We start from the raw sequence: 18,767 nt of genomic DNA on the forward strand, positions 1-18,767 counted from the left end.
CAGAGTGAGAAAACACACCTAAGCTGGGGAAAGTGGAGGGCCCACCTTTTCAGACCAGGACAAGCTGAAAAAAAACTGCTTCCTCTCTCTGAGAAAGCCCTCAGCCCTTGGGAGGGGGCCAATAGTTCACAACGGGCCCACCTTCAGTGAAACTCTAAAACTATGCTAGCGTGTGTTCGCAACTAGGTATATTTACTGGTGGAAACATGAAAAGCAGGACTTAGGTATCAAATACTCAGTTGCTTTGAATCAGAATAACCCCAATTATGTTAATGATTTTATACTGTTTTATAACCACTAAAGGTCATGCCCTATGCATTACAAGTCCAATTCTAGAAACCAGTAGCTTTTTTGCATGTGTTGGAGAGATGCAGCCACACAAGTCATGGTTGTTTTGTTATGAGCCCCTAGCAGCATTGCCTCACATCATTTTTTCCTCGTTTTGTTTTATCCTATACCACTGGCACACTGGTAAAGTCTTAAATATTTGAAGGGTTAAACCATGTCTAGTCTCATTTCTGCCATAAGCAACAGTGCTCATGGGAGGGAGAGGCAGAGAGGTTTGCCAATGCAGTATTGACAGAAGTCAGCACTTCAGATCCCTGTGACTGCCTCAGAAATAAAAATCTTGTCATATTCACTTTAATCTCCAGCAAGTGCCAAGTTCTGTCAATGTCAGCGTGAGAAGCAGTGCTGTCTCTTTCTTTCATTGGTGGCACCAAGATACAGTCAAAAGGCTGGTGAATTTTTGAAATGGCTCGGCTGCACGGATAGCAATAGGATTCTTCTTACCAGAAAGGATCAAGCACAAAGAAGAAGCTACTCTTCCTCTGACCCACAAAAATCCAATGTATTATTTTTCCTGAAACTGCTATTAAACACTTTATATGAGGTTGCAAAAGACAAAGCAGAAGATGAAGACTGAAGGTAAGTAAATGATACAAAATGACTAGAAGTAAGGAGGTTACTTTGAGATTTTAAATACAGTAGTTAGGATCTTGCAGAAGCTGAGCAGCTAGTTTGCTAACAAAGACCCACCACCAATAATGATATGTACTTCTACTTTCATAGTTTTAGGGCCAGAGGTTTTCCGATTCGCAGCTAAGAGACTCCCCTGGGCACAGATGAGAACTGCAATCACTCCAGTCAAATAAGCTAATGTGACTTTGAAACAACCCACCAAATGAATCTATGCATAGGTGAGTGTCTCTGAAGAGTTGTTTAAGGAATAAACTTGAGCTGGAGTTAGTTTGTCTGCATTTCCAGATGCTGTGGCACTGCCACATTACATTCACAGGCAAACGTGTGCACAGAAAAGCGAGTGCAGCCCCTTGCAGAGATTACCCTGTCAGTCACCGAATGTTTAGATGTGATGTTTAATGTCTAAAGGCGTAAAGCCTCTCATTTCTTTCAGGCTCCCTCCTGAAGTTCTGGCTGATCTATACACATTAAGCTTATCTAACCTTGCTGGGGAAATTATGACTTTTAACTCTGACCATTTAAGTCTTTTCCGTAGTCTTGGCTCTGATTTTTTTCTCATTGAACATTTATTAAAAGAAAATCCATTGTGCATTTATTTTCAGGTGAGGACTCAAAACAGAAAAAAGGATGGCAGAGCCCTCCCTCAGTGCATCTAGGCTTTTCTGAAGAGACATCCAAGAAATGCTTTTGAAGATCTGCAAACATTAACTTGACTGCTGTTAGCTACTTGTGAGGGTTTCCGATACTGCCTTTCATAGCCACGCACCCCTTTTAAATCATTAACGAACATTCATCCCTCAGCATCCTCCTTGCTGCTTCAACTTTTTTCTTCTTTTCTAAAACACTTGAATAGACTGAGCAGACACAGCAGCTATGTGTTCTGGATTTTTTTATTTTTTATTTTTAACAATTTCACTGACACAATTTCCATCCCCAACAACCCATCCATGTGAGCCGGGAAGAAGCATCTTCCAGATCACCTACCAGTCCTGGCTGAAGAAGTTTTCTGCCAGTGCAAAATACCTGGAAAGTAACTGCCTGGATCTAGGGCACGCACCCTCTCTCAGCAATCCAGTATGTGGAGGCTAAAAAGGAAACAAAGAAACACAAGCACACAACACCTGAATTTAGAGCCAGAGCAGTGAGCTGCATACTCCTTGAGCAAAAACAGTACAACGGTTAAGGATGTGACCACCAGAAGTGGTTCTAAAAGGATGGCCATCTCTTCTTCACCTTGGTCACCTGTCACACTGACAACTCCGCGCTGCAGCAAGAGCCAGCCACGCAGCAGCTCTTGCAAGAGCTGTGGTAGATCAGTGTGGAGTACAAAACCGCACAGTTGAAATCAACAGATGCTCTGACGTACAGCTTGAAGATACGACCCTGCTACTGAAATGAAAGTTACTTGTTTTCAAAGCTCACTGATGCTTTCTGTTAATTTGCTTAACAGCACACAGCTACCTCCCGAAGGAAACCTTCTACTTGCTTTGCTTTTAAATGTTAAAACCACTGCAAAATACATAACCATATTATGTAACTTTTCAGACCAAACTACTGCCCAGTCCCTCCTCTGGTACACAGGGGCTTTAGCGGAGCTGCATTAGCATCACACTACATAAACACCTGTCTTCAGATGATTCAGACATTTTGAGAAACTGTGGAAATACCCCACTGCCTCTTCAAAGGTTTTATACTCTTCAGCAAAACAATGAAACCACAAGAAAGGCTCATGAGTGATACAGGAGGAATGAGGGATTTATCTTTTTATCATCTTTCTATTGTCATAAAATTAGTTCTAGTATGTTTATCTTCTTGTTTTGTTGTGTTGCCCATTTGCCCATCCATTTATATCTACTGTCTCTTATCAGGCTGCACAATCTTTATGGCAGAGACCATATTTTGATTGTGTTTACGCAGTGCCCAGCACAAGAAGACTCTTATCTATCCGTGCTGGCAAGAAGGGAGGCTTGGAGATACACAGAGGCCAGTAACAGAAGCAGCTGACAGCTCTGAGCTGCTCAAATAGAAATTATATTTGCTTTATGTGAGAGCCACTCCGAGTGCAACATCTGTACTTTGCAAAATACCTTTCTGACAGGTCTTATCCATGGCAAGCTACGGCTCTCCTCTTGCCAGCGTCTGCGTAATTGCAGTATACTTGCTTTTTCCAAAACTGCATTTGGACTAAGGAGCACTAAAGAGCAAACCCTTGCCTAATAACTTCAAAACAGACAATGCATTTTTAAGAGCACCAGATCCGGGCGCTTTGGGCTCTGGCAGCACTCACACAGCAGTGCTGGAGGGAGAGGCAGGCAAGGCAGCATCCCCTCCCCACAGTTCCCATCCTGTTTCTGATCAATGGTCAGTTCTCAGCAAAACCACACCGTGCTGGCCGGCCACCTCGCTCACAGCATGGCTGTCGGATACAGGGGATGCTCTGCAATGCCCGGGTGCCTGCCCCCAGGCAGGACAGGACAATCCCACGGGTGCCACCTCACACCATGGGGTTTGCTGCAAGGAGCTGGTAACTTACTGGAAACAACAGCAGGCTGGTAAGAGATAATGATTTTAATCAAAGAACATAATCTGAAGCCCGCACAGTCACCTGATTAACTGTTTATCTTTTAATTGCCTGTAATTACTGGGTAGTGGCAAGTTAATGAATTTCACAGTACGCAAATTGCTGTGCCATACAGTTGTTACTTCCACAGCCAAAACAGGGCTAAGGGTAAGGCTGTAAAATTACTGAGAGAAGACATTTCACCCTCTCCACTCACCACGGGAGAAGGGACGACTCCAAGAGCCTCACTCAACCACTCCCCTGTCTTCTGCAGTTTGCAAGCACAGCCTTTTATTTTGGAAGAAGTGCAGCACAAAGCAATTAGTCTTCACACAAGCCTTCATGCCACCAGCCTGCTACACACTGTCCCCATGGGCTGCCCACTCTAGCAGCCACAGAAAAGGCAAGGAAAGGCTTGGGGACAGAGCTTGGGTGGCATTTCAGAGCGGGACCTTCTGTATCTTTCACAACTCTTTGCCTTCCCAATGCACCTTCTGAGGAGATGTCAGAGGCTAGGAAATTCTAAACAATTTGATTTAATCACCCTGGTGGCTTAAATGGAAACACAGCTTCCCATAATAATAAAATTCTATAGCATAGTTTGAGAAACGGGCAAACAACAAAACCCCAGGAGAAACCACTCCTGAAGGAAAGCAAACAGCTGTCAGAGTTGCTTCCAAACAATTCATGCAGGAAACAATTTGTTTCGATCCTCTGTAACTATGTGGGACTTCTCCACAACGTTGCCAATTACATCAGTGCAGGCAAACTGCTCCCATCCCACAGCAGCGCTGGCCATGCCTGCCTGTCCCCACACCATTTGGCTGCCTGCTTCACAGTGCCTGCATTCCCACTGGCTGCAGCCTGGCTCCATGTGATTTCCCCAGTCTCTGCAGCCTCCAGGAGGACCCAGTGGTCCGGGCATCACCAAGAGATGCTCATCCACTGTGACTGCCTAATGGGCCCTGCTGTGTGTCCTGCCACGCTGCAACAGGCTGCTGGGGCTGTGATTCCCAGGTGGTTTTGCCTACCTGGGGACACTCAGGAGGATGAAATAATATTCACTAAATTAAGAACCGGAAGCAGTTTAGGTAAGTTGTGCGTAGGCCTCTAAAGTAGAATTAAAGTGTCATTAATTTAACTTGCCCCTCTTCCTAGACTTTTAATTCTCAGAATGCGTGTCCATACAGAGTTCTAATGAGGTTTAATTAATCTTCTTGAAAAGGTAGCTTAGATTAACTTTCTAATGTTCCCCCTGTAGACAAGCCGTGAATTATTAAAGCATTAAAAGTAAAGTATTAAAGCACCCTGCCTCAAAGGATTCTTGAACCGTGGGAACAGTCCCTGCTCAGAGTTTTTCAATGGTCAAAATTTCTATACCATCTTTTATGCAAGTTTTAGTCTGCTGGCCAAAATGGGTCCACAAAAGACATTTGTAGGAACTAATGCAATTAGTTAAAACCTTCTCCTTCCTACCCAATATAATTATAGAGTCTGCAGGGACATTCTAATTGAAGTTAAAAATGAGTTTTACCAATTTAACTCTATTTTATCAGATCAGGATTAGCCTACCAATGAACCTGCACTGATTTTAATAGGCCAGCTCCACTAATGGAGGCAAACTCCAGGGCAGATACATATTTTAGTAAGGACTACTCAGTTTAGCTCAGGTTAAACACGTACCTAACTGGCTTGAGCTGAAACAACTCACTCCTAGGATAAGGTTGCACAAGTAAATCATCATGGCCTACCGTAGTCTCAGGTGCTGTATGCAGCAGCTACACTGTAACTCCATACACATCCCAAAGGCAAACATTGGGCAACACAAAGGGGGACAGGTCCGCGCTTCTTCCTTACCACAGAGCGGTACAGCACATGGGGCAGTTACAGCAGAGCACCCGATGGATGGGAACAGCCTAGCTCAGGGCAGCCCAGAAAGGTGCCGCAGCGTTCGGCCAGCTACGTCAGAAGCCATGCCTTTCATTAACTGGCTACTGTTCTTCACCCAAAGGACATTTTATGGAAAGCGAGGTACTCTCAACACCTGAAGGGAGTTTGCACAAAGCAATATGCCTTGTAAAACAATTGTGTTTAATTGGTACAGACAAGGCTGTGGTCATGCTCCCTTGAACTAGCATACAGTGACTTTCTATTCAGAGGATGGACAAGAGGCACATCTGAGTACTATGCCATGGTGTTCATGAAACAGGTTCATATATAGCAAAACCAAAACAAACAGAACATTTTATGTTGCTCTCCAGTTTTTCCAGTGCTTAAGGTTAGAGAAGTGGCAACACATAGCGCTGTCAAACATGTTGACAGCTAGTTTTAGCAAATACTCAAGTTCAAAAGGCAATCTGTTCCTTTCATTATGGCCACGGACTTCTGCTGGCCATGGTTATAAAGAGGGTCCACATGAATACACATTTTTCAAAGTCTGCTGTGTGGAAGCAGTGGCTGAGTTGCAGTTACTACTGTAAAAGCCTACTGTCAGTCAAGCTCACAGTGCTTAATAGCATCCACACTCAACCCTCTGCCTCTGCACCTAGAGAAAACACTGTGGCAAGCCTTGAAATAAGTGCCAGATGTAAATCGAACTAAAAACATTACGGGGAAAAATGGTTCTGTCGTGGTTTTCCTCCTTAACTTCAAACCTACAGCTTGCAAATGGAAAATGGACAGCCACCAACTGTCGCTGACTCACATCCTTACCACTTACACCACTGTCCCCATCTGTGGCAGGGGAATCGCTCAAGACTGACATGCAAGCAAGAGAAAGCTGTACTTTGGCTTATTTAGCATTCCTGCCTGGCACCACTGGGCCAACAGAAGTGTCAACACGGCTGTAATATACATTTAGACCTTCCTGGTTCCCCTGTGTCACACTCAGGCTGCTGCTGCTGACACTTTTCTGAATTCTCCCATCAATTCGCAGCTTCTTGTCTACATCAGTACCATAGCACATCCCAACCTGCATTAACTGCTTGATGTAATACCCCAAGATGCAGATGAAATAATTCCAGCATTTTCACTGCTTCTGTGCAGAAATGATTCCCAGTACCAGCAAACTAGCACAATAATAAAAAATCATAAAAAGAAAAGCAATACCAAATATGGAAAGTACTCCTCATTAGTGAAAACTTCAAGATTTCCTTTCAAAAGGATTTTTTTCCTAAAAAAAAAAAAGAATGGGTATGCCTTGTTAAAAATCATGGCCATACAAATTCATTCCAGGATAACAAACTCCAGTCAATTGAATTACTGCAAGCTGCAATTACACATAGAGACAATAAGCATGACAGAATAAGACAGAGGACATTACTGAGAAGCAAACATTACTTCTACAAAATACTCTGAAGTGTAAAACTTGAGGGCCAAATTCATAGTTTCCTTTATATCAATATAAAACAAAGGAGTAATCTTCGCTGTGTGTCAGGCACTGTCCTGGCAGTAAGATTTCTTACCTGGCCCCTTACTTGCCCATGGGGCTGATGCATACAACACAGACAAGGCTTTACAACACAGACAAGGCATTCTTTCACCAGGAAGCAGAAAAACACATTTTTGCACCACCCAGGGGAAGTACAGGTTTTCTATATGGTGATTTATATTTACACAGGGTCTGCAATATATTTATTTATACATTTCCTTTTTTTTTTTTTCTTTTTGTACTAGAAAACAGGAATTACAAAAAAAAAAGAAAGAAAAAAGTAGAGAAGAGAGAAGAGTAGAGTTGGGAGAAATTAAAAGTATGCTGAAACCTCACGCCCACACCACTTTGTTCAACCTATGCTTCAGGTCTAAGAGACTTAGTAAGACAAATTCTCAAAAGCAGCCACCAAATTCAGAATCCTACGGCCAGACATTGCAGTGTTCTAGAAAATCTCTTTTTCCACAGAAAGACCCCTGCAGTTTTCTGATAGCAAAGGGTATTTTGTTTTTAACCACTCTGCTGTTTAGTTTGCTGTGTGGCTGCTGAGATGGAAAAACAGCACTCTCTGTACCCACTTTCAGCTCTTGCAATGTGCTTTTCCACCCCTTTTAAGTGTGAGGAGTTGCACATACATTTAGGAACATTCTAGAGATAACAAACATGTCCCACTGCGTAATTTTAGGTATCTATTTTGTCTCCCTTTACTGTGAGATGCAATACGCAAAGGATTTCAAATGAAGCTCAGAGAAGCCAAAAAGGAAACCACAGGTTTTATTTTTTTGTTCAGAGCTTATGTTTAGTGAGGCCTCATATCTCTCAGCATGAGTTTTTTTGTTGTGCTTTTCTATCATTTTATCGTTCTACCTTGGGTCACCTGGAGACATTCCATGAACTCAGATAATCCTGATGTCAACCAAAAGATGCAGATAAACACTCTAATTTTCCTCTTCCAACTTTCTCAGACCCCAAGAGAGATACCTGGAGATAAGATGTTCCAGTTTCAGTGGCAAAGGTCTTCTTTGACAATACATGTTTTGGGAAATAAGGCAGATTGTTTACCCTCTAGTGGTAGTTTTACTCTCTTTGATTCACACAATATAAGGGAGAAAATTCCTTTCTAATATCTTGTTCTGTTTATGCCTCTTCCTCCAGCTTCCTAATTCCACCTGAAGAGAAAGGCCATCAAGGTGAGATTGACAACACGCTGTATTGATGTGAACTTCTGTGCATCTCTCTGTGCTCAAAAGCAGGTTTTAGTTCTTTTCCTTTCCTCAGTTACAACTCTGCTCTTGAAGGCTCTGCAAGATAAACAGGAGCATCCTGGAGGCACTTTAGCTTACGCTGCCTGTAAGTGGCCACAAAGGATTGATATCTCAGTTTGTGCTATGATATCTCAGTCAGGCTATGCTGGCAACAGAAAGTTTGAGTGGTATGAGGCCCTTCTTCCAAGCAGCAGTAAAACTCCCACCAACTTCAACAGCACTGGAATTTCACTCCTTCTGTCTGTTTTGGGGCAGGACTTCTTTCCTGATAGATTACTTACTGGTAATTAAACCAGGCTGTAGCACTGATGAGATGCAGATGTGGCTCCACTGGACTGGAGATCACAAGTCTAAGAATTAATCTGAGGATTAATTTTTGATCCTAAAAATCCTTACAACAAAGCTTCAGATATGATCTGCTATTACAATAGTTGTAACAGCTTTATTCCAGAAATGGAGGTAGTTCTTTTCTTCAAAGAGGGATTGCATATAGAAATAATATTTTTCTGCCATTTTTTTAATCTTTGATGTCTTAAAGACAAGGAAATAGAGGTATCTGTCTCTGTGGGCAAATTGTGAGGTTCTGGTCCAAGCGTACAACCTCCATCACATCACTGTATGCAAGAGAACTGGTGTGGGTGCTATAGCACATACAAGCATATTGCATGCATAGCAGGTAGGCGTACTTCCAGCAAATATTTTACTCCGACAGGACAAAAGATTTGATGCAAAGAATGCAAAACAATCATACAACCAATGTAGTAAGGGAACCAACTTCTGCTCAGGCCCTTTTACCCAGGAGATCTTTGGCCGGGGCTCCCTTTATTCTCCTTGCTAGAGCATGGCCAGCTGAGCAAGCAAGGAATGTGTGTAACTTGCAATAGGTCAGTAACCACACAGAGGTCAATGAAACTGCTCACATGCTGAAGTCAATGAAGCTAACCCATGCTCAAGTAAAATGTGTGCTTACTGTGCTTTGCTGGGTCAGCACCTGTCTCGTCAGTACAGTCCAAGAACTGCTGCAGCTTCCATTTCCTCTTTAAAAAGCTTCCCTTCCCCTCCATGAAGAGCGCGTCTTCTCCTGATGGACTGGCAGAGCTCTGCCTTTACACTATGACAAGCTAATGCATGAGCAATATCAGATGCACCCTGTACGAGTTACCAAATCTTTGCTTCTTTAATCCAGTCTAGCAGGACAGAGTGGTACATGCCAGCATGTGCTTTTGTCAAACTGTGACCTTCAGTTGACATTACAGCTGCTGTCTTGAAGAGTATGACTTATTCTTTAATTACATAAGGTAGCTGCAGAAAGCTATCAAGCACAGAATAGGGACAGTTCATGCCAGGTTCAACACTGTCTAGGGTCGACACCACTAGACTCAGCTTCCAAACATGGAATTCTGCTGCAGTGTCACTGAGTTTCTTACGGAAGTGATATCCACGGTAGACAGAAATAAGGATTAAACAATGTCCACACCAACACATCTTCTCTCAGACTGTGAAATCCACACCATGTGCCTTTTGGGCAGCTGAACTGTTATCTCTCTTCCAGCCCTATTTACATATTGAGTTAACCTATCTCAAATAAATGCCATTATTATGCCACAAACGTATAAAATTGCTTTTGTTTAACATGACATTTGAGTTTGGGAAAAAGTCTTTGCTCTGAAATCCAATTATTGACTAACACTGCTAAGCATGTAAATAGCTCATTCCCAGATCCTCTTCTGACCTTTTCCTGTAATTGCCATTAGATTTTAAACCACAAGTTTGGCAGAGCTGTTGCTGAAAAAGGACTTTTACCATCCCCACCACACAACTGTAGGTAACATACGCAGAAATAAACACCCAAGGGCAAATTCTCTCTCACTTCATTACTGACTTTCATCAACAGCTTTGCAATGAGAATGTATTTGTCCTTTTACCCTAAACACACATCCACCTTGTTAACACTTCTGGTTGTTGAAGAAAGCAGGTTTGTCAACAATCTGTTTCTTGTAGCACTGATCCTGGCAAACGACTTCACATCACCTCCTACGAACTTTCTGAATTAGGATGTTGTTCAGTTTCCAGCTCATTATGAAATTCATTTGAAGTCCATACCTAAGATCCTCTGAAGAAGAAACCACAACAAAGCTAGCAGATCTGTCAGCAATGACACTTCTGAAGCCTGGCTTCCAATGGGCAGTTTACCTCACATCTAAGGAAGGAAGCCTGATAGAAAACTTTCCTGTGATTAAGATTTTCATAATGGTAATCTCTCATGTGGAGTCTCTGGTGTCTATTAACACAGTTGGGTTCACAGTTCAATTACGTGAATTCTTTGATGTCTCATTATGCAGTTAAGCCCATGGTCCCTGAGGCCCTCCTCCTCTCTCCAGACACTAATTTCCATGGAACTCATAGGAATCTTAATATCTCTGATAGTGCTGTTATTATGCCACCATCAGCCAGTAGTTTCAAGAAGCATTTGGCAAGAGGGAGGCTAGGGAGATAGGTAGTAAGGGACAAGCAGTCAGTTCTATTGCCTAAGTATCTTTTCCTGAGAATACTAGGTTAAACACACTATTATACACCCCAACAAATGGGCACTGCGATAGTCTGGGTGAAACTCCATTTCTTGGCTAAGTGGACGTCATCTTCCTCCATTTTCATCACCGGCCTTCAGATTATCCAGCCCTTTAAAACAACTCCAGACACAGTACTAATTCATACGGTCGTGAAAATCAAAGAATAACTTTAAGTGTGAGAAACTATATCCTTTGCCTGCCATAAATCTTTTTTTTAAAAAACAAACAAACATACATACAAAAAAAACAAACAACAACAACAACAAAAAAAAACACCACTAGCCAAGAAAATCTCAACTTCCCCAGCCCCCTAGGAAATCCACTCCTGACTCTCTCCCTCTCTCTGCCTCATCCCCTTTCTCCCCAACACAAGCTCATGCATTTCTTTAATTAAAAAAACAATTTCTTAAACTTCCCCTTTGCCTGGAATTCCTCTTTTTGTTTCTCTTCACTACTAATAAAAAATTTAATACTGAAGGCAAGTATCTGCGGCCAGTCTTAATGTTTTTGTATCAACAGTTTTGACAGAATTTGATTCCAGTGACCAAATATGACTATGATTCAACCATAAATTACACATATTCACCTTGTTGCCTACTCCAGATGTGAATCTTCATGTCCAGAGCTGCTAATGAAGCAACATTCAGCATTTCATGGAAGTCATGTCATTACCACATACATTGGCCTGCCCGCAAAAATTCTTACTTTAATCCTCACTGTTTCAAAACCAGCCTTTATTCTTGGACCCCCTCGATCTTAAGGCATGCAGTCAGAGCCTCTACATCCCTGTTTCTAGATATGATCAGGACCACATTTAATTGCACAGAAGCTCTAGCAGTCTGCAGCACTTTTCAATGAAGGATTAAAATTAGAGGCCGCTAAAGCAGACTTGAACAATACAGTAGAAAAAGAGAGATAAAGAAAACAACCTGAGAAAAATAACCAGTGTACCTGGAGTATTAATAGCATCTGAATAATAGAAGGTGGAATTCTTGCTCTGGAACGTGATAATGCATCTTCCAATTTAATATTGAGGGTAATTATATTCCTAAAGTGTAGAAGAGCCAGCTGCCGAACCGAGGGCTCCTTCCCCTTAGAACAGAAACAAAGCAAAATGAATTATGAGCAGTGTGAAAATAAGCTTCCAAATCCTCAGTGAAAATTCTTTCCTTCACTTCTGAGGGATTACAACAATGGTAAACCTGAGTGAAAAGCTGAGAAAATATAACAAAGGACACAGAATAGCCCACAGTTCCGCACAGTGAATTTGGTTTAGCAGTTCTGAATGCTGCAGACTATGACTGAGTACAACTGTGCATGAAGATGATGAGAGATGGGGGGGGGGGGGGGGCGGGAAGGCAGGCAGAAATCTTACCTGAGTGCAAGATATATAATAATATTTTTTATTCTTGCAGCAAGGAAATATATAGTATGTTTAAAAAAAAAAAGTTGAAAAAGAAGGGTTGAATTTTCATTATTTCCCAAGATTTTGAGCACTGGCTGGGTACTCTCCTCAAATTATGGTGTGAAACCTGACTCAGCCTACCTGTGGATCCCACTGTTCTGTACAGCTTGAGAGACTTCGATATAAGAGAAGAGCAGAGCTGAAGTTTCATACTGCATTTTCAAAAACAACTTTTTGCTGTACAAGAATCACACCTCATTTAAAAAAAAATCTTTTCTGAAGAACATGATGCTAGCTCTGCCTGCAGAGATTAACAGCACTTTCCTTATGCCTGATAAGGAGTTGTAAAACTCCTCCAAATGCTGGGATCAGGGCTTTTTTGTCAGATATATGTGGCTGTACATACATATTCTTTCCTGCAGTTCTGAGTGCTGCCAGCCAAACAACACTTCTGAGAAGTCTAGTATTCAACTAACTAATACTGACTTATCTTAGTTTGGAAATAAAGACACCTGACCCCTCCCCATGCTTATTCCTTTTCACTTTGTATAATTATTTATACCAAAGTAAAGGCATCCCCCAGATCTGCTTAAATTGCTAACGAATAGATTTTCCAAGAGCACATAAGCACCAGCCGTGTTTTTGGAAGTAACCTTAGAACATCAGACACTTAGATCTATTAGAAACTACCTGAGACTTGGGGCTCTTACCGCCTTCAGGCTCCTTTGAAAATTCAAACAATTATTTCCACTTGAAAAATGAGGAGACTCGCATTGCTATATTACTTTGAAATGTCTCATGAATACAACAGTGCAAAGAGGTACTTGGTGCAATTTTCAAAAACATCTAAACGAGTTCTAATTTAGTTAAGCACTTTTGAAAATCATGTTGAAAGCTTACCTATATCCCTAGGTTCCTAAACACTTTGGATTTAGATTACGTGGCACTTTGAAAAATCTCACATGGTGTTACAATAGGTTTTTAATACAGTCTTCTTTTTACCATTTTAAACTTTCTACCGGCCAGACATAAGTCACTGGGTGATCTACCCCTGCATGTTTTCAGAGCTCTTCTCTTTCAGAATCAAAATTCGGGGGAAGTTAGAGCTTTTCCACTGAATTCAGATTTGATGCCTGCAATTAACTATAGATATCAATGGTAGTATCAATAACGTCTGGACAATCATTTTACGCATAAAGTCCACTTGGATAAATGAGAGAAAGTTTTCGATGCTTCTCCAAATATGTTCAGGCAACAAAATCCCACTGAAATCTGTAGGCATCTAGGAGCAACTCCTGGAGGTCACTTATACCTATCTGGGACAGATTTCCTTGGGACTTCGGTGATAAAAAACACTTTTGTGACCATCAAGTTAGAAGTTTGAGCCTTCATCCAAATCAGATCAAGTGCCTATCTATTGTGGATTTAAAACTACTGGAGTCAAATTCTGTGCTCATGTCAACTGGTCTAATTCTACTGACTACTGGTGTCTACTTTGAGTAGTACAGAACTTGACCTCAGAAATACAACTCCGCAAAAATGAAGATACTTCACAGACATTCATATGGCTGAGGAGGAAATAGTACATAGAAGTCAACACAGCTCCACTTACTTCACTGTGCGCATATTTCAGTTTATTTTTCATAACCTTTGTGGACTTCTAGTGTGAGCTGACATAAGGACCAACCATCTTTCCTGTACTCTGCTCTTGTTTTCAAAGTTCCCCTTCATCTTTTTCACTCAAACACTTCAAACCCTTGTTTGCCTAAGTAACTTATTTGCATGACTATACAGAACAGCTGTAATGGGAGGTTGGCCCAAGGAGACAGAGAGTTAAGGATTGCATCAATCTGTTGACGAACCAGTAAGGTTGCTTTTTCTAGTTTTTCAAGATTCTATAGTAACAGAGTAATTTTTCACCTGTACAGGATAGAAAATAGCCTGGAGCATTGGCAGGACATCACTGAAGAAAAAATCCCAGGTTTCAGCTAAGGTATCCAGTAGTTTCTGCCCTGCAAAAACACGAAACAAACTAGTGAACTGTTTTGGTTGTAATCATCTAACTGTAAAGACTTAAAAAGCACAGGAAATGATATGAATCTGCTAGCTCTACACAAAGATGAATCATTTACCAGATACTTTTAGTAGCATGGAATTAGTATTCCTTTCAGCGTATCAAATCATTCAGTATTCATGTCTTTTCAGATGACACATCTAATGCTCTCAGTAAACTCAGATGTTAAAGCTTACTCAGAAAAACCCTGTGAGGAATGAAGGATATCCCAGGTTACCATCTCCTCTTCTTGCAGTAGTATCTACTGGACAAGACTGCGGGGAACAGCAGTAGAAGGAGGACACAGCAGATTCAATGTGGAAGCATTCTTGTAGAAAAATCTCCCCCACCATGTTCCCCTCTGCCCTCCAAGCCACAACACAGCAAAGCAAGCCTCCCTCTGTGGAGATGCCTCTACAAAGCACCACCTCAGATTAATCCCTTGGCTTCCCTGTATCTCCACTTACATAAACAATCGCATCCAAGACCTATGGAAAACAGAAAGTGGTACTGGCAGGCTCTTCTTTTCCCTATAGCTTTCAAAGGATGTAGTCAAAACCTGCCATGACGTGAGCTCCCTGCAGCCTTCTCCAATCCCTTTGCAGCTGCAGCTATGTGGAAGACTCCACAGCAGAGATCAGAGAAGCTCCGGCTAGTTTGCACAACCAGGCTGGACACAGTTCCTCACAGAAAATTTTACAAAACACGGAGGCAAAAGCAGGAGCTGAGAGCTATGGGAGAGGAAGTCTGGCTCAACAGTTGAACGCTGGATTGAAATCTCTGTTCCCCCAAGTGGCCTGAGTGACCTTGTGCAAGCTCTTTAGCATCCCTGTGCCCCTCGTCTGTGAAACGGGGACAGTTGTATATCCACCAGCAAGTATTAAGGAGATAAATATCTGAATACCTCACAGTCATACATGTACGATAGTATGACTTATCAGGAAGCAAATTCGATAGCAATCCATCAATAATTGGTGTCAGAATCAGATACCATTAATACTTATATTATAGCATTACTTAAGGCTTCAGCCATGCAACATCCTGCCCATAATTGTGCACACATCCCGAAGTTTGCATTAAACATCTACACTCAAAGTTAGCCAAGTGCCAATCTTTATTATCGGTTACTTCATCTCACTGCATTTTTAAGTGCATGACAAACAGCACCAGCTCTGGCCATCTGCAACTCCTGAATTATTCCTGTGTTGATGACTTGAAGTTCTTTCAGTGACAAATCTGGATCGCCATGCTATACTGCAGCTGTTGGCTTGTGAACCCTTCCAAGGCCTTCATTTTTGCAGCATCAGACAGGGATTCTCTCCGTCCTACACCATGCTCATGCACAAGACTGAAAAGGTTGTTCTCATTTTCAATGAATTTGTCTTTTTACTAGCAGTTGTAGCAGTGGTGCTAATAACAAAAACCATTGCATAATAGCTTCCATATACTGTAAATATTTTAAAGAAAAAAAACCTTGTCACAAAGGAGAACTCCAGCTACTCCTTAAGAGCAGATTTTTAAAAATAGTAAAATAAATTAGTTGTCTTTAAGTTAAGGCTGAATGAAAACTAAGCCCTTAAAAATTTGATTCCAAATGTGGGTGCTGAAGATTTAGACTTTCAGCCCTTTTCAAATTTTGCTCCTAGAATTGCATCAAATGAAAATATCCTGTTGTGATAAACATGCCCTTGGTGTAGCACATTCCTTTCATCTTGTTGGCAGTTTGTTTTGTAAAGTGATAGATTTCTGTGCAGCAGCTTAGAAAGGCTGCAGTTAACTGCCTTTCCCCAAGCAGGCCTTTAACTGTGGACTGTGGAAGAATTCCTGCAGTGTGTTGACGATTAGCATCTTTCACACCAAGGAATGTGACTTCCCTGTCCTTTCAAGAACCTGCTTGTTTTACTGTCAGGCAAAGATCCCTACACTTACTTATTTGCTATATTCAAGGAAGCTATGCTACTCTCAGTGCTCATTTAAATGAAGCATGATATTGTCAGTTTTCTATGACATGCAAATGCACATAGTACTTTTCACAGTTCTTCTGAAAGTTAATTGAAACTTCTTAAGGAAATATAAGAATAAAACATATTGATTGTTTCATAACAAAAGCTAAACTTATCAAAACTTCCTGCAGAACAAAAACACTCTATAGTGTGGCCTGAAATGATCTTTGTTCTCCTCAAAAACAGATAATGGATCTTTGGATCAATGGATCAATTGGATCAATGGATCAATTATCCATTTATCAATGGATAATTGAAAAAATGGATAGGGAAACCCAAACCATTAGATGCAGGATCTGACATTTGAGAGCAGGACCCCTGCTGCTGCAGATCCAGGAGAGGAGACCTGCTCAGAATGGGAGCTCCCATAACTTCCAGGCTTCCAGCTTTGTGGCAAGGGTTTTGGGAGACATGGAGCCATCACCCACAGGATGGACTCTATGGTGTTGCTGCCTGGAAATCCAGATTCCAGCCCTGGAAACTCACATCCATGAAACAGATTCATAAACTACAGCTACCTTCCCATAACTTGGAGTTTTATTGAATTAACATTTCCATGTTTTTTCCAAGTGTTCAACTGATCAATTTAATCCTCACCTTACCAGCATTTCTTGACCATATTTTAAAGAGAAATCATGAAATGATACACCAAATTCAAAATGACAACATAACCAACCAAACAAACAAACAAAACCAACCACCTAACCAAAAAGAAACAAAACAAAACTTCACAGCTTGCTGAAATTTTGTATTTGATAAACATGCTCCTATATTTGAAAGCCACTTAGTGGTCTTACATTTCGGTATTTTTTCTCAGCTTTAATCTCAAACATCAGTTATACTATTTTTAATTTTCAAACTAGTAAAACCAGAAGAACAAGGGATTGGACTTTGGTAGTTCTCTGCATCTAATTTTTCAATTTGATACTTAAAAAAACAACTTTCATTGTGATTTACAAAGCAGCTATGAAGGCCTTGAAAGCCTTACAGCTCCACTTGTGCTCTCCAAGCTGTTATTTCATATAACTGAGGAGCTCTGTGTTCCACTTAGAAGATTTTGGGTACTTTAACATGAAGTTCGTTGTCTTTTTGCTGTGTTCAGAACTGTTCTTTTCATCAGAAAAGCTGGGTCCTGTAGCACCATCAACTGTGCTGCCAGTAATAAAAGGTCACGTTTAAGATTTACAGATAGCTGAAACTAAGGGAAACTGTTGTCTTCAGGCTACTGCTAAAACAGTATACTTAGTCAAAGTGGTATGACTGCAGCTCTGCCCAAGGAAAGCCACATTTCTTTAAAAAGACTCCCCAAAGATCTTCGGACAATTTACATATTCAATAATCCTTGGAAATATTCTGAAATCATGTAACTTTCTGATGGTGTATGTCCACGTTTAGGACAAAATAGCATATTTTATAGCACGTCTAAATGCTGCACAGTAGCATAGGATGTTAAGTGATGGGTGATCATCAAAGGAAACTGGTTGGAGGTTGACCATGCAGAACACATTAGCCCCTGCTGCAATCCCACCCAGGCACTGGCCCTAGCACTTTGGGAAGGTACTTTTGTTTCTGCTTTCACATAGACTCATCCAAAAACTGCTCTGGCTTAGTTTTTTTTGCAGTGCTTTGTCCTGGTTCCAGTTAGGACAGAGTTAATTTTCCCTCATAGTAGCTGGTAGGGTGCTATGTTTTGGATTAGGATGAGAAGAGCGCTGATAACATGCTAATGTTTTAATTGTTGCAGAGCAGTGTTTACACCAGGCCAAGGACTTTTCGGCTTCTCGCTCTGTCCTGCCAGCGAGCAGGCTGGGGGTGCAGCAGGAGCTGGGAGGGGACAGACCCAGGACAGCTGACCCAAACTGGCCAAAGGGGTATTCCATACCATCTGACGTCATGCTAAACAATATATAGGGGTGGCTGGCCGGGGTGGGGGGCCGGCTGCTTGGGGATAGGCTGGGCATCGGTCAGCGGGTGGTGAGCAATTGCATTGTGCATCACTTGTTTTCTTACACATTATTATTATTAATACTATTATCATTATCACTATTATTATTATTATTGTTATTATTATATTCCTGTCTTAATAAACTGTCTTTATCTCAACTCACCGGCTTCACTTTCCCGTTTCTCTCCCCCATCCCAGAGAGGGAGGGGGGAGGGTGAGCGAACGGCTGTGTGGTGTTTAGCTGCCAGCCGGGTTAAACCACAACAGCTTACACTGACAGGGAGGGGAATGAACGGACCCACAAACGTATATTCAGTGACTAATGATATAATTTTATCGGCTTGGAGTAATTCTACTCTTTTCTCCAGATTTGCATAGATGGAAATGAGAAAGAAGTAGGAATTGGTTCACACAACTTCATTTCCTGCCTCTGCATTTATTTATTTTAAATGTGAACTTCGCTGTTTCAAGCATAAAAGAAATTTCCTTGTTTGCTTCCATAAGGAGACACCTACGGAAGGTGAAGACAGACAAATGGAGCCTAGACACTAAAAA

General features: G+C 41.5%; 1 protein-coding gene across 9 annotated transcripts in view; it reads right to left on the reverse strand.

The window, feature by feature from the left end:
- Positions 1–18,767, reverse strand: part of PRR5 (proline rich 5) — an 88,361-nt gene that overhangs the window by 15,117 nt on the left and 54,477 nt on the right. For all 9 annotated transcript variants that reach the window (XM_048046862.2, XM_048046863.2, XM_067000125.1 and 6 more), the window contains 2 exons: positions 14,132–14,223; positions 11,758–11,898 (listed from right to left, as the gene is read on the reverse strand). In XM_048046862.2, coding sequence (XP_047902819.2) covers positions 11,758–11,898; positions 14,132–14,223 — 233 coding nt within the window. The remainder of the gene's footprint in view (positions 1–11,757; positions 11,899–14,131; positions 14,224–18,767) is intronic.

This window comes from Anser cygnoides, chromosome 1 (genome assembly GCF_040182565.1).
Source record: "Anser cygnoides isolate HZ-2024a breed goose chromosome 1, Taihu_goose_T2T_genome, whole genome shotgun sequence".
Lineage (NCBI taxonomy): Eukaryota > Metazoa > Chordata > Aves > Anseriformes > Anatidae > Anser > Anser cygnoides.